Source organism: Entelurus aequoreus, linkage group LG15, assembly GCF_033978785.1.
Source record: "Entelurus aequoreus isolate RoL-2023_Sb linkage group LG15, RoL_Eaeq_v1.1, whole genome shotgun sequence".
Classification (NCBI taxonomy): domain Eukaryota; kingdom Metazoa; phylum Chordata; class Actinopteri; order Syngnathiformes; family Syngnathidae; genus Entelurus; species Entelurus aequoreus.
Window position 1 is genome coordinate 2652419 of NC_084745.1, and position 15850 is coordinate 2668268.

Consider the following 15850-nt stretch of genomic DNA (forward strand, 5'->3'; position numbering starts at 1 on the left):
TGTTCTGTTGTGTTTATGTTGTGTTACGGTGCAAATGTTCTCCCGAAATGTGTTTGTCTTTCTTGTTTGGTGTGGCGCATATTTGTAACAGTGTTAAAGTTGTTTATACGGCTACCCTCAGTGTGACCTGTATGGCTGTTGACAAAGTATGCGTGGCATTCACTTGTGTGTGTGAAAAGCCGTAGATATTATGTGATTGGGCCGGCACGCAATTGCTGTGCCTTTAAGGCACGCCCCCAATATTGTTGTCTGGGTGGAAATCGGGAGAAATTCGGGAGAATGGTTGCCCCGGGAGATCTTCGGGAGGGGCACCGAAATTCAGGAGTCTCCCGGGGAAAATGGGGAGGGTTGGCAAGTATGACTGGGAGACACAACTGCTCCGTACTTCTCCCTACGTCCGTGTGCCACTCCGTACAGCCGCATTTTAAAAGAGTCATAAATTTTACTTTTTGAAACCGATACCGATAAATTCCTATATCACATTTTAAAACATTTATCGGCGGATAATATGGGCAGTCCGATATTATCGGCCATCTCTACTCACAAGTATAAAACTGCTTTTTCAAAGTAATGATTTCTTATTTCAAGCATGAACAAAAAAATCATGACTTTGACACAATTGTGTCTCATAATTACAACAGATGACAGCCAAATGGACTTTGCTGTTTTATTTTCAATGAAACAATAGAAACTACGTACTCATATAGTAGTACAGTTGGCACAGTACAGTAAACTGACAGTTCATATTTAAACATTTAACATGTGACATTTCTAACTAGTTTGAACAGAAATTGTTCATGCACGTTCAGGTAAATTCTTCAAAATTACAATAAAAAAAATGTGATATATGTATATATATATGTATATATATATATATATATATATATATATATATATATATATATATATATATATATATATATATATATATATATATATATATATATATATATATATATATATATATATATATTTATATATATATATATATACATATATATATATATATATCACTCGCGCACTAATTGACTGAAAGAGCACGCACTTGGCGCGATGATGTCATGCTATCGATGGGAAAATGCATGTTTAGACAATATGATTTGCCTGAGCGTTGCCTTTTTGCCTTTCCATTAAGAACAATAAACTAGTTTTCAGTGTAAGTTTGCTGGTTTCAAGAAATGTAATGCCGAGCGCATATCATTATGTCAAGATAATAGCACTAGCATTTACTTCATTTAAGAATATTTTTCAACATATTGAGCAAAAAAGGTCTCATTTGTTTTTTTTTACCAAGAAAAGTGCACTTGTTATTAGTGAGAATATACTTATTTTAAGGTATTTTGGGGTTAATTGAGGTTAGCTAATTTGACTTGTTTTGGAAAGTCTTGACAAGCCGAATTTTCTTGTTCTACTGGCAGATAATGTTTCTTAGTTCAAGTAAAATACCCCTCATTTTTGCATTTTTAGACAATATGATTTGCCTGAGCGTTGCCTTTTTGCCTTTCCAGTAAGAACAATAAACTAGTTTTTAGTGTAAGTTTGCTGGTTTCAAGAAATGTAATGCCGAGCGCATATTATTATGTCAAGATAATGGCACTAGCATTTACTTCATTTAAGAATATTTTTCAACATATTGAGCAAAAAGGTCTTTTTTTCTACCAAGAAAAGTGCACTTGTTATTAGTGAGAATATACTTATTTTAGATATTTTTGGGTTCATTGTGGTTAGCTAATTTGACTTGTTTTGGAAAGTCTTAACAAGCCAACTTTTCTTGTTCTATTGGCAGATAATTTTCCTTAGTTCAAGTAAAATACCCCTCATTTTTGTAATTTTTTTCTCCCTTGTTTTTAACACTGACTTTTTGCAGTGCGCAGGTTGACAATTGGAGAAAGCAATCTCAAAATTGTCCTGGCTGTTGCGCACACTCCGCATTAGCATAGCTGGTGAGGTAACCCTGACGGTTTTACCACCAACTTCCCGGAGCTCGCACAGAAAACACCACGTTGGCATGGATTTGTAGCAAAGAAGTGTGGATTTTTTTTTGTGGGGTGACTTTAGGCCCCTTCTACACTAAGGTAAATCCCACCGAACCTTATCCTTTCACCCAAAAATTCACCAAAAAAGTGTAATTCTTCTTTACTACTACTACCTTAAAAGTCAGCTGCTCGTCTCCTGACAAAGACCAGAAGGCGGGCTCACATTACACCAGTTTTAAAATCTCTGCAATGGCTCCCCGTGTGTTTCAGAAACATTTTTAAGGTTCTTCTTATGGTTTATAAATGTTGTTTTTTTTAATAGTATTGGGCCTTCTTATCCTTCAGATTTGCTTTTACCCTCCGAACCTTTGCAGACCCTGAGATCCTCCTTATATCCTTATGTCTGTATATGATGGTTAGTATAAATTACCCCAAATTTCCATTAATTCCTGTTAATTCCCATTAATTCCCATGGACGGTGTCCAACTTTGAATAATCAAAAAATGGTCCATATTTCCAAACTTCCCGAGCTTAACTTCCCGTGGTAAATTTCCGGAAACTTTCCGGAAATTTACCGGAAACCCCCCCCCCTTTGCAACCCCAAGTGTGACTGACGGTGTTGTACTTTTTGCAGGAGTGTGTAAAAGAGGATTACTGCGAGAACACGGTCGCCCTAAAACAAACGTAACCTTAAACAAGAGGTGTGTATGAAGGAAGGGAGAAAATGGCGGACATTAAAAAGAACAAGGCTTACTGTTCAAAGTGAAGGTTGCGTATATCTCTCTGATTGATCCTGACAATGCAATCATTCTTCTGGAAGAGACGCTCCTGCTCCGCCTTGCCCCCGCGCTCCAGACGATTGACGAGCAAGCCCTGGGTTCTGCAAAGGAATCCGGAGGAATTACATCATGCGGACGAACAAAAGACAAAAGAAATGTCTAAAAGGCCAAGTCATTTGACACAAGTTTTACACATTTCATGCATTGTATAGTAGCTGTATGCATGGTTAAGGTTCACATTGCAGGAAGTGTTTATTGTTCGTGGTCAGGGCAACACTGAGGGTGGGAGCACATGACACCAGTTTTAAATGTGTTGCATTGACTCCCTGTCTGCTCCAGGGTCGATTTTAAAGTTCTATTACTGTATGTAGTAGCTGTATGCATGGTTAAGGTTCACATTGCAGGAAAGGTTTATTGTTCATGGTCAGGTCAACACGGAGGGTGGAAGCACATTACACCAGTTTTAAATGTGTTGCATTGGCTCCCCGTCTGCTTCAGGGTCGATTTTAAAGTTCTAATACTGTATGTAGTAGCTGTATGCATGGTTAAGGTTCACTTTGCAGGAAAGGTTTATTGTTCATGGTCAGGTCAACACGGAGGGTGGAAGCACTTTACACCAGTTTTAAATGTGTTGCATTGGCTCCCCGTCTGTTTCAGGGTCGATTTTAAAGTTCTATTACTGTATGTAGTAGCTGTATGCATGGTTAAGGTTCACATTGCAGGAAAGGTTTATTGTTCATGGTCAAGTCAACACGGAGGGTGGAAGTACGTTACACCAGTTTTAAATGTGTTGCATTGGCTCCCCGTCTGCTTCAGGGTCAATTTTAAAGTCACATTACTGTATTTGTATTTGTACGCATGGTTAAGGTTCACATTGCAGGAAGTGTTTATTGTTCATGGTCAGGTCAACACTGAGGGTGGGAGCACATTACACGAGTTTTAAATGTGTTGCATTGACTCCCTGTCTGCTTCAGGGTCGATTTTAAAGTTACATTACTGTATTTGTATTTGTACGCATGGTTAAGGTTCACATTGCAGGAAATGTTTATTATTCATGGTCAGGGCAACACTGAGGGTGGAAGCATATTACACCAGTTTTAATTTTAAACGTGTTGCATTGGCTCCCCGTTTGCTTAAGGGTCGATTTTAAAGTTCTATTACCGTATTAGTATTTGTACGCATGGTTAAGGTTCACATTGCAGGAAGTGTTTATTGTTCGTGGTCAGGGCAACACTGAGGGTGGCAGCACATTACACCAGTTTTAAAGTCGCTGCATTGGCTCTCTGTCTGCTTCAGGGTCGATTTTAAAGTTACATTACTGTATTAGTATTTGTACGCATGGTTAAGGTTCACATTGCAGGAAATGTTTATTGTTCATGGTCAGGGCAACACTGAGGGTGGGAGCACATTACACCAGTTTTAAATGTGTTGCATTGGCTCCCCGTCTGCTTCAAGGTCGATTTTAAAGTTATATTACTGTATTAGTTTTTAAATGTTTTAATGGGCTTGCACCTTCTTACCTCGCGGATCCTGAGATCCACTGCCCTTTTAGCTTCACCAAATACCAGAACAAAGACTAGCAACTATGTAAATGTTTATTGTTCATGGTCAGGTCAACACTGAGACCACGCACACAACACAAGATTCTAATTGTCTCCCACAAAGTTTACTTTTCCAACTATATAAAGATGTCTTTTCCTGTGGTCTGGAAAATAATGTTTTGCTGAGTAAATGTAAATGTTGTATCATCTTAAGAAGATAGCCACAGTCCGTCCATTTCTTTCTCAGGCCGACAAGGAGGTGCTAATGCATGTTTTTATTTACTGTTGTTTAGACATTTGTAATGCTCTCTGGTCTTCCCGAAAGGAATATCGGAAGTCTACAATTATTAAAAAACTCAGGACCAGAGGATGGGAGCATATTACACCAGTTTTAAAGTCACTGCATTGACTCTGTCTGCTTCAGGGTTGATTTTAAAGTTGTATTACTGTATTAGTATTTAAATGTTTTAATGACCTAGCACCTTCTTACCTCTCGGATCCTGAGATCCACTGCCCTTTTATCTTTACCAAATACCAGAACCAAGACTAGCCACTATGTAAATGTTTATTGTTCATGGTCAGGTCAACACTGAGAGACCATACACACAACACAAGATTCTAATTGTCTCCCTGAAAGTTTACTTTTCCAACTGTATAAAAATGTATACAGTTGTTTATCATCTTAAGAAGATAACCAAGTCTGCACGTTTCTTTCTCAGACCAACAAGGAGGTGCTAATGCATGCTTTTATTTCCTGTCGTTTAGACTAGTGTAATGCCCTCTGGTCCTCTCAAAATAAATATCAGGGGCCGTACTTATCAAGCTTCTTAGAATTACTCCTAAGAAGTCTGCTAAGAGTTGACTTAAGAGTAAATAAATTATTCGCTGAAAGCTGCACTTAAAAGTTAGTTATCAAGCGTCTTACTCACACTTTCAGCGAAGTGTAGGACTGAATCTTAAGTGTCACACTCAGAGCTGAATTACGACATTACTATGTGCCGTAAACGCAATTTTAGGTGACGTCATTTCTGTGTCCATAGAAATGACCAATCACGGAAGGGGATCCGTTGTCTAAAAATAAAGAAATATCTTGGAAATATTTAAGTGGACAATGGGAGTGTATATTTTGACAATAAACTACAAAATAATACAACACACATGCAGAAATCAACAAGGAATCGAAAAGTATTAAATCTGTGACAAAAATAATATCCGCTCTGTCTAAACGATACCGTTTGATCAGCTGCTCGTCATCAAAAAAAACAAAACAGTGTTCCGCTCCCTGAATGTTCGCGCACGTCTCTCTCGCCTCAGTGCCATCCCCTGCTGGCAACTCCTAACCACTTAAGACACCTCTGAAGGTCTCTTAAATATCGTGGAGAGTAGGAGTGATTCTTAGACTTAAGAACGTTGATAAAAAGCTTTTATTCTTAAGTTTGAGAGTAGGACTAAATTTCGCAAATTCTCAGGACTTAAGTGTAAAATGGCACTCTAAGAAGCTTGATAAGTACGGCCCCAGAACTCTACAATTCTCTTCTCCCCTGTCCCTTTGGAGGGGGAGTTGCATAGGTCTGGTGGCCCTGGATGAAGTGCTGGCTGTCCAGAGTCGGGACCCAGGGTGGACCACTAGCCTGTGCATCGGTTGGGGACATCTCTGCGCTGCTGACCCGTCTCCGCTCCGGACGGTTTCCTGCTGGCCCCACTATGGACTGGATGTGTTGGATCCACTGTGGACTGGACTTTCACAATATGATGTCAGACCCACTCGACATCCATTGCTTTCGGTCTCCCCTAGAGGGGGGGGGGGGTTACCCACATATGCGGTCCTCTCCAAGGTTTCTCATAGTCATTCACAGACGTCCCACTGGGGTGAGTTTTTCCTTGCCCGTATGTGGGCTCTGTACCGATGATGTCGTTGTGGCTTGTGCAGCCCTTTGAGACACTTGTGATTTAGGGCTATATAAATAAACATTGATTGATTGATTGATACAATTATTACAAAACTCAGATGCACGCGTGCTGACGAGGACCAGAGGGCGGGAGCACATTACACCAGTTTTAAATTCTCTGCATTGGCTCGCTGTGTGCTTCAGGGTTGATTTTAAAGTGATATTACTGTATTAGTATTTAAATGTTTTAATGGCCTTGCACCTTCTTACCTCGCGGATCCTGAGAGAGCCTTTTAGCTTTACCAAATACCAGAACCAAGACTCAACACAACACAAGATTCGAATTGTCTCACTCAAAGTTTACTTTTCCAATTATATAATGATGTATTTTCCTGTATAATTTTATTTTGTTTGTACTTCATGAAGTTTTGCACTTGTTGTGTTTTTTGTTCATTTTCGTTATATTTGGATGTATTTGTTTGGTTTCTATGCTATCCATTAAGTAAGACTACGTATTATGTTGAAGGGGGCAGGAAAATATAAGATTTTCTTCATCCTGTTCCTTCTCAGGCAAAGGTGTGTAAATGTGTGTTTAGTTGCTTAAAATCAACCCTGAAGCACACAGCGAGCCAATGCAGAGAATTTAAAACTGGTGTAATGTGCTCCCGCCCTCTGGTCCTCGTCAGCACGCGTGCAGCTGAGTTTTGTAATAATTGTAGAGTTCAGGGGCCGTACTTATCAAGCTTCTTAGAGTGCCATTTTACACTTAAGTCCTGAGAATTTGCGAAATTTAGTCCTACTCTCAAACTTAAGAATAAAAGCTTTTTATCAACGTTCTTAAGTCTAAGAATCACTCCTACTCTCCACGATATTTAAGAGACCTTCAGAGGTGTCTTAAGTGGTTAGGAGTTGCCAGCAGGGGATGGCACTGAGGCGAGAGAGACGTGCGCGAACGTTCAGGGAACGGAACAATGTTTTGTTTTGTTTTGATGACGAGCAGCTGATCAAACGGTATCGTTTAGACAGAGCGGATATTATTTTTGTCACAGATTTAATACTTTTCGATTCCTTGTTGATTTCTGCATGTGTCTGCAGTGGGCTAGTATATATAGAGCCACCCACACCAGTTTCAAATTAGTTGCCTAATTAATGAATTGGAAAGAAAATGTAGATCGGTAGGTTGGAGTTTAAATCCCAGCCGAGTCATACCAAAGACTATAAAAATGGGACCCATAACCTCCCTGCTTGGCACTCAGCATCAAGGGTTGGAGTTGGGGGTTAAATCACCAAAATGATTCCCGGGCGCGGCGCCGCTGCTGCCCACTGCTCCCCAAGGGGATGGGTCAAATGCAGAGGACAAATTTCACCACATCTAATTGTCCACTTAAATATTTCCAAGATATTTCTTTATTCTTAGACAAGGGATTCCCTTCCGTGATTGGTCATTTCTATGGACACAGAAATGACGTCACCTAAAATTGCGTTTACGGCACATAGTAATGTCGTAATTCAGCTCTGAGTGTGACACTTAAGATTCAGTCCTACACTTCGCTGAAATTGTGAGTAAGACGCTTGATAACTAACTTTTAAGTGCAGCTTTCAGCGAATAATTTATTTACTCTTAAGTCAACTCTTAGCAGACTTCTTAGGAGTAACTCTAAGAAGCTTGATAAGTACGGCCCCAGAAGTCTACAATTATTACAAAACTCAGCTGCACGCGTGCTGACGAGGACCAGAGGGCGGTAGCACATTACACCAGTTTTAAATTCGCTGCATTGGCTCCTTCAGGCAGCATTTAGCCACTATGTAAATGCTGATTGTTCATGGTCAGTCTACAATTATTACAAAACTCAGCTGCACGAGTGCTGACGAGGACCAGAGGGCGGTAGCACATTACACCAGTTTTAAATTCGCTGCATTGGCTCCTTCAGGCAGCATTTAGCCACTATGTTCATGGTCAGGTCTACACTGAGAGACACAAGATTCTAATTGTCTCACTCAAAGTTTACTTTTCCAACTATATAAAGATGTCTCCTCCTGTGGCCTAGAAATAAAAACAAAACGTGTTTTGCTGACTAAATGTTAATCCCCGGTCCATCCCTTCGCACACCCACACTGTCTGCAGGCCTGGTGGAATGTGCGGAGCAGACCAACAACTGCGAGAGATCATCTTATGGCTGGTGAGGGAATTGTGTATTCGCCATGGCCGCAGCTTGAGATGAGAGGCGCTGATGGTGGAGTAAATACCAAAAGCTTGAGAAAGAAGGTAAGTCCTCACTTTTGCATATCACCCCCTCAAGAAATGCACGAGTACATCTGAAACTCCATCCATCCAGAACAGACCTGGGCATTCTGCGGCCCGCGGGCCACATCCGACCCGCGTGAGGCCAATCATTAATTACAAAATAAAGTTGAAAAAACATCTATGTCGTGCGCGCAATACAACGGTGCTGCTTTTGTTTTGAAAAGTGTTATTTATGGGCGTATGTCCGTGTGTAACCTGTGAGTGAAGGTGCACAGCGACAAGTGACGAGACGCTAAAAAGGGAAAAGTTGATGAGGAATATATAAGACTTTTAAAGCCATTTTGATAGTAGGCTAACATAGCTAATATAGACACTTGCATCATGTGTTGCCTTCATTATAACACTTATATAAGACTTTTAAAGTCATTCTGATAGTAGGCTAATATAGCTAATATAGACACTTGCATCACGTGTTGCCTTCATTATAACACTTATATAAGACTTTTAAAGTCATTCTGATAGTAGGCCAATATAGTAATTTTGATTGTAGGCTAATATAGCTAATATAGACACTTACATCATGTGTTGTCTTCATTATAACACTTATATAAGACTTTTAAAGTCATTTTGATAGTAGGCTAATATAGCTAATATAGACACTTACATCATGTGTTGTCTTCATTATAACACGTATATAAGACTTTTAAAGTCATTTTGATAGTAGGCTAATATAGCTAATATAGACACTTACATCATGTGTTGTCTTCATTATAACACTTATATAAGACTTTTAAAGTCATTTTGATAGTAGGCCAATATAGCTAATATAGACACTTACATCATGTGTTGCCTTCATTATAAACCCTTATATAAGACTTTTAAAGTCATTTTGATAGTAGGCTAATATAGACACTTACATCATGTGTTGTCTTCATTATAACACTTATATAAGACTTTTAAAGTCATTTTGATAGTAGGCTAATATAGACACTTACATCATGTGTTGTCTTCATTATAACACCTATATAAGACTTTTAAAGTCATTTTGATAGTAGACTAATATAGACACTTACATCATGTGTTGCCTTCATTATAACACTTATATAAGACTATTAAAGTCATTCTGATAGTAGGCTAATATAACTAATATAGACACTTACATCATGTGTTGCCTTCATTATAACACTTATATAAGACTTTTAAAGTCATGTTGATAGTAGGCTAATATAGACACTTACATCATGTGTTGCCTTCATTATAACACTTATATAAGACTTTTAAAGTCATTTTGATAGTAGGCTAATATAGCTAAAAAGACACTTACATCATGTGTTGCCTTCATTATAACACTTATATAAGACTTTTAAAGTCATTTTGATAGTAGGCTAATATAGCTAAAAAGACACTTACATCATGTGTTGCCATCATTTTAACACTGATTTTTTTTTTTTAATTGTTTGCGGCTCCAGACCGATGACTTTTTGTATTTGTGGTCCAATATGGCTCTTTCAAGGTTTTGGGTTACCGACCCCTGGGTTAAGGTGAGGGCTAAACGTGTCCAGGTACGCTCAGACCTTGAGAAGAGGTGTGGTCCCGACCACGTGTGATACACCAAGAGTTATGAGAAGGTTCTCCTAACTCCGCGTACGCTGACTAGAATGCTGAGCAGGAAGCACATAAATAGAAACAATTATGAGCGTTATTGATCTTTGTGGTAATAACACTTGTGTTTTATTAGCTATTTAATGCTTTGCTACACCACGTACACACACCAGCTGCCGGCGTCACCTCGGACTAACAAAAAAACATTTGTGTAACATTTCATACAGAAAAACAACCATCACTATAGCTCTTGTCTCAAAGTAGGTGTACTGTCACCACCTGTCACATCACACCCTGACTTATTTGGACTTTTTTGCTGTTTTCCTGTGTGTAGTGTTTTACTTCTTGTCTTGCGCTCCTATTTTGGTGGCTTTTTCTCTTTTTTGGGTATTTTCTTGTAGCAGTTTCATGTCTTCCTTGAACGATATTACCCGCATCTACTTTGTTTTAGCAATCAAGAATATTTTAGTTGTTTTTATCCTTCTTTGTGGGGACATTGTTGATTGTCATGTCATGTTCGGATGTACTTTGTGGACGCCGTCTTTGCTCCACAGTAAGTCTTTGCTGTCGTCCAGCATTTATTTTGGTTTGGCAACAGCTTCACGCTAAATTGAACTCTGTCTCTGCGTGATTCCTTGCTTCTTGTCTTGTTTAATAGATAGTTCTGTGTTTGAACCTGACAAAAATTGCTTCAATTTTGTATCTATTTACTTATGTATATTATTTATTCAAGTATCTATGTATTTGTTTGTTTTTAAAAAAAATTTATAAATAGTTGTATATTTTATTATCAAATATAGACAATTATGTTTGAAACTGACAAAAACTGCTTCATTTTTGTATCTATTTATTTATGTATATTATTTATTCAAGTATCTATGTGTTTGTCTATTTATTTTTATTTTTAAATAGTTGCATCTTTTATTATCAAATATATACAATTATGTTTGTCATAAAATATGCCATTTCTTTGTCAATTCAGTTGATTTATGATTTGATTTTTTTTTTAAATGCACTCTTTAATTGAAATCAACTTATTCCTTTTGTATTTATTTAATTACCATTATTTAACACCATAAGTATTAACATTTGAGTTATTTATTTTGGTTTGGCAACAGCTTCACGCTAAATTGAACTCTGTCTCTGCGTGATTCCTTGCTTCTTGTCTTGTTTAATAGATAAATAGATAGTTTTGTGTTTGAACCTGACAAAAATTGTTTCAATTTTGTATCTATTTACTTATGTATATTATTTATTCAAGTATCTATGTATTTGTTTATTTTTAATTTTTTTTATAAATAGTTGTATATTTTATTATCAAATATAGACAATGATGTCTGTCATAAAATGTGTCATTTATTTGTCAATTCAGTTGATTTATGATTAGATTTTTTTTTTTTCAAACGCACTCTTTAATTGAAATCAACTTCTTCCTTTTGTATTTATTTAATTACCATTATTTAACACCATAAGTATTAACATTTGAGTTATTTATTTTGGTTTGGCAACAGCTTCACGCTAAATTGAACTCTGTCTCTGCGTGATTCCTTGTTTCTTGTCTTGTTTAATAGATAGTTCTGTGTTTGAACCTGACAAAAATTGCTTCAATTTTGTATCTATTTACTCATGTATATTATTTATTCAAATATCTATGTATTGGTTTATTTTTTTTTAAATGTATAAATAGTTTTATATTTTATTATCAAATATAGACAATTATGTTTGTCATAAAATGTGTCATTTATTTGTCAATTCAGTTGATTTATGATTAGATTTTTTTTTTAAATGCACTCTTTAATTGAAATAAACTGCTTCCTTTTGTATTTATTTAATTACCATTATTTAACACCATTAGTATTAACATTTTAATGATTTATTTTGGTTTGTCAACAGCTTCACTCGCACTGCAGTTTCTGGTTTAAAAAGACGTTTAACTTGAAGAAAGTGACCCCGCTGGATGCAAACGTCAAGGTCAGAATTAGCATGTGACGCCAACAAAGCCGCCACTCCTGGAACATTGTCCTAATTGTCTCCATAGCGTGGACGTCCACGCCCGCGCGCCACACCCCTCCCGCCCGCCCGACGGGGGTAAACAGCGGCATGAAGTGGAAATGAAGGATGGGGAATTAAAAAAAAGGCGGTCTCTGCGTGAGCCTGCGTTGCCAGGTCATCTTAAGTGTGTTGAACATCGGCCTAATTGGCCGCGCCGTGCGAGCGGACATGAGCGCGCCTCGTCTCCATAAGTGTTGAAAACAAAGAAGACTAAACCTTAATGACTTGACGAGGACCAAGGACTTGAATCCTTGATTAGTATTCTTACTACACTTTGTGAGGACTGCTGCTGTGACGGTTCTAATAGGCTCCACTAAGCATCTAAACCACTGGTCCCCAACCACAGGTCCGGTCCTGGGACCAGTACGGGTCCGTGACGCGTTTGCTACCGGACCACAACTCCTGACATCACACGGACAAAGATAAGACCTTCTGGAGGAAAGTTCTGTGGTCAGATGAAACAAAAATGGAGCTGTTTGGCCACAATACCCAGCAATATGTTAGGAGGCCTTTAATCCCAGGAACACCATGCCTACCGTCAAGCATGGTGGTGGTAGTATTATGCTCTGGGCCTGTTTTTCTGCCAATGGAACTGGTGCTTTAAATGGGACAATGAAAAAGGAGGATTAGCTCCAAATTCTTCAGGACTAGCTAAAACCATCAGCCCGGAGGTTGGGTCTTGGGCGCAGTTGGGTGTTCCAACGGGACAATGACCCCCAAACACACCTCAAAAGTGGTAAAGGAATGGCTAAATCAGGACAATGACCCCAAACACACCTCAAAAGTGGTAAAGGAATGGCTAAATCAGGTTTTAGAATGGCCTTCCCCAAGTCCTGACTTAAAGGTGTGGACAATGCTGAAGAAACAAGTCCATGTCAGAAAAGCAACACATTTAGCTGAACCGCACCAATTCTGTCAAGAGGAGTGGTCAACAATTCAAGCAGAAGCTTGAATATATGTTATACTAAAATACCAAAATATATATATAATATTTAGGTACCGGTACCAAAATATATTTCGATACTTTTCGATATTTTTCTAAATAAAGGGGACCACAAAAAATGTCATTATTGCATTTATTTGAACAAAAAATGTTAGTGTACATGAAACATATGTTTATTATTGTCATTTAGTCCTTCAATAAAATAGTGAACATACTAGACAACTTGTCTTTTAGTAGTAAGTAAACAAACAAAGACTCCTAATTAGTCTATGCAGTAACATATTGTGTCATTTATACACCTATTATTTTGTACACATTATGAGGGACAAACTGTAAAAAAATGGATTATCAATCCACGTGTTCATTTACTGTTAATATCTCCTTATTTTCTGTTTTAACATGTTCTATCTACACTTCTGTTCAAATGTAATAATCACTTATTCTTCTCTTCTTTGATACTTGACATTAGTTTTGGATGATACCACACATTTAGGTATGGATCCGATACCAAGTAGTTACAGGATCATACATTGGTCATATTCAAAGTCCTCATGTGTCCAGGGACGTATTTACTCACTTTATAAACATAATGTGATTTTTATTTTTTTCAATAATATCAACGTAAACATAGTATCGACTAAATACGCTTCTGTACTTGGTATCATTACAGTGGATAACATCCATGGTGTTTGTTTACATTGTGACGCCGGTGAGCTACTGTATCCTCTTACGGTGTGTAGTGAAGCATGTTTAGCTATTCCTCGTCCTCCAGTGATAAAGTACTTGTAAGAAACTTACTTCATTTGTCATCATGGAGACAAGGATTAGTGAATTAGAAGTAGCTAAAACAAACTAGCCATGTCTTAAAGCAGCTCTTCCTGAGGGTGTTTCAGTGTTATAACTTCACCTTTATCTGGACTTTGTACACCAAAATGCGTCCATTCTCCCTTTTCTGTCTACACACTGTGTCTGCTTGTAAGTACTCTGTGTGTGCGCACTGCCGAACACGCTCCTCTGCTCGTAAAACCAGCAATGTCACGACGATGCACCGTCATGCCTGTTAAAAACTAAATATGGCGAACCGGTACTTTTCAAACAGAGTATAGTACCGTTTTTGGTTCAGTAGTACCGGGATACTATACTAGTACCGGTATACCGTGCAACCCTAATTACATGTAAGTACCGCTTCGGCCTATACGGACCACACACATGTATTAGATGCTAAGGGGCGTTGCAGCCCAACAAGTGTAGATAGAACATGTTAAAATAGAAAATAAGCAGATATTAACAGTAAATGAACAAGTAGATTAATAATCCATTTTTTACAGTTTGTCCCTCATAATGTGTACAAAATAATAGGTGTATAAATGACACAATATGTTACTGCATAGACTAATTAGGAGTCTTTGTTTGTTTACTTACTACTAAAAGACAAGTTGTCTAGTATGTTCACTATTTTATTGAAGGACTAAATGACAATAATAAACATATGTTTCATGTACACTAACATTTTTTTGTTAAAGTAAACCCAATAATGATATTTTTGTCTGGTCCCCTTTTATTGAGAAATATGCCGAAAGGTATCGATTTGTTGGTACCGGTAGCTAGTGCTCCTCAATGTAAACAACAACTGTAATGATACCAAGTACAAGAGCATATCTAGTCGATACCACAATGAATACAACTTTTTTTTTTTTTATTTTAAATTCATATTATGTTTATAAAGTCAGTAAATACATCCCTGGACACATGAGGACTTTGAATATGACCAATGTATGATCCTGTAACTACTTGGTATCGGATCGATACCTAAATGTGTGGTATCATCCACAACTAATGTCAAGTATCAAAGAAGAGAAGAATAAGTGATTATTACATTTGAACAGAAGTGTAGATAGAACATGTTCAAACTGAAAATAAGCAGATATTAACAGTAAATGAACAAGTGGATTAATAATAAATTGTTACAGTTTGTCCCTCATAATGTGTACAAAATAATAGGTGTATAAATGACACAATATGTTACTGCATAGACTAATTAGGAGTCTTTGTTTGTTTACTTACTACTAAAAGACAAGTTGTCTAGTATGTTCACTATTTTATTTAAGGACTAAATTACATTAATAAACATAAGTTTCATGTACTTTTAAGATTTTTTGTTCAAATAAAGACATTTTTTTTGTGGTTCCCTTTATTTAAAAAAGTATCGAAAAGTATCAGAATACATTTTGGTACCGGCACCAAAATATTGGAATGAGACAACCCTAGTTGTAATACACTTTTCCACCACTTGTGGCAGTACTGACAATATAAAACAAACAGAAGAAGTCTGTTTAAGTGCAAGAAATATGACTAATTTTGTGAAGATTTATTTTAATTTGCACTTCAATTCTATTGACAGTTTAGTTAAACATTTATGATTAATGTAGTTTATTTTAGCACAACATAACACATTTGCATGTAAATTTATTATTTGGTTAGCACTTCTTCAAATCAGCCTGACCTAAGGTTTATTTGTTCAATTAATAATATTTTTTGGTGATTAAGGCATACTTTTAATAATAATAATATTAATAATTGATTTTATTTGTAAAAAGCACTTTACATTGAGTAAACAACCTCAAAGTGCTACAGTGTATAAAAAAAAAAAAATAAATAAAAAAGATAATTAAAAAATAAATACAAATAAAAACTAGAACAGCCAAATAGCTAAAAGTAGTATGCATATATCTAAAAAAAAAAGGTTTTTTAAAAAAGAAGGGTTTTTAAGCCTTTTTTTAAAGCGTCCACAGTCTGTGGTGCCCTCAGGTGGTCAGGGAGAGC

The 15850-nt window shown here is 37.1% G+C and overlaps 1 protein-coding gene across 1 annotated transcript in view; it reads right to left on the bottom strand.

Annotated features, from left to right (window-relative positions):
* LOC133629694 (partitioning defective 3 homolog) overlaps positions 1–15850 on the bottom strand; it is a 799726-nt gene that overhangs the window by 460597 nt on the left and 323279 nt on the right. The window contains exon 8 of the mRNA XM_062020594.1: positions 2731–2856. Coding sequence (XP_061876578.1) covers positions 2731–2856 — 126 coding nt within the window. The remainder of the gene's footprint in view (positions 1–2730; positions 2857–15850) is intronic.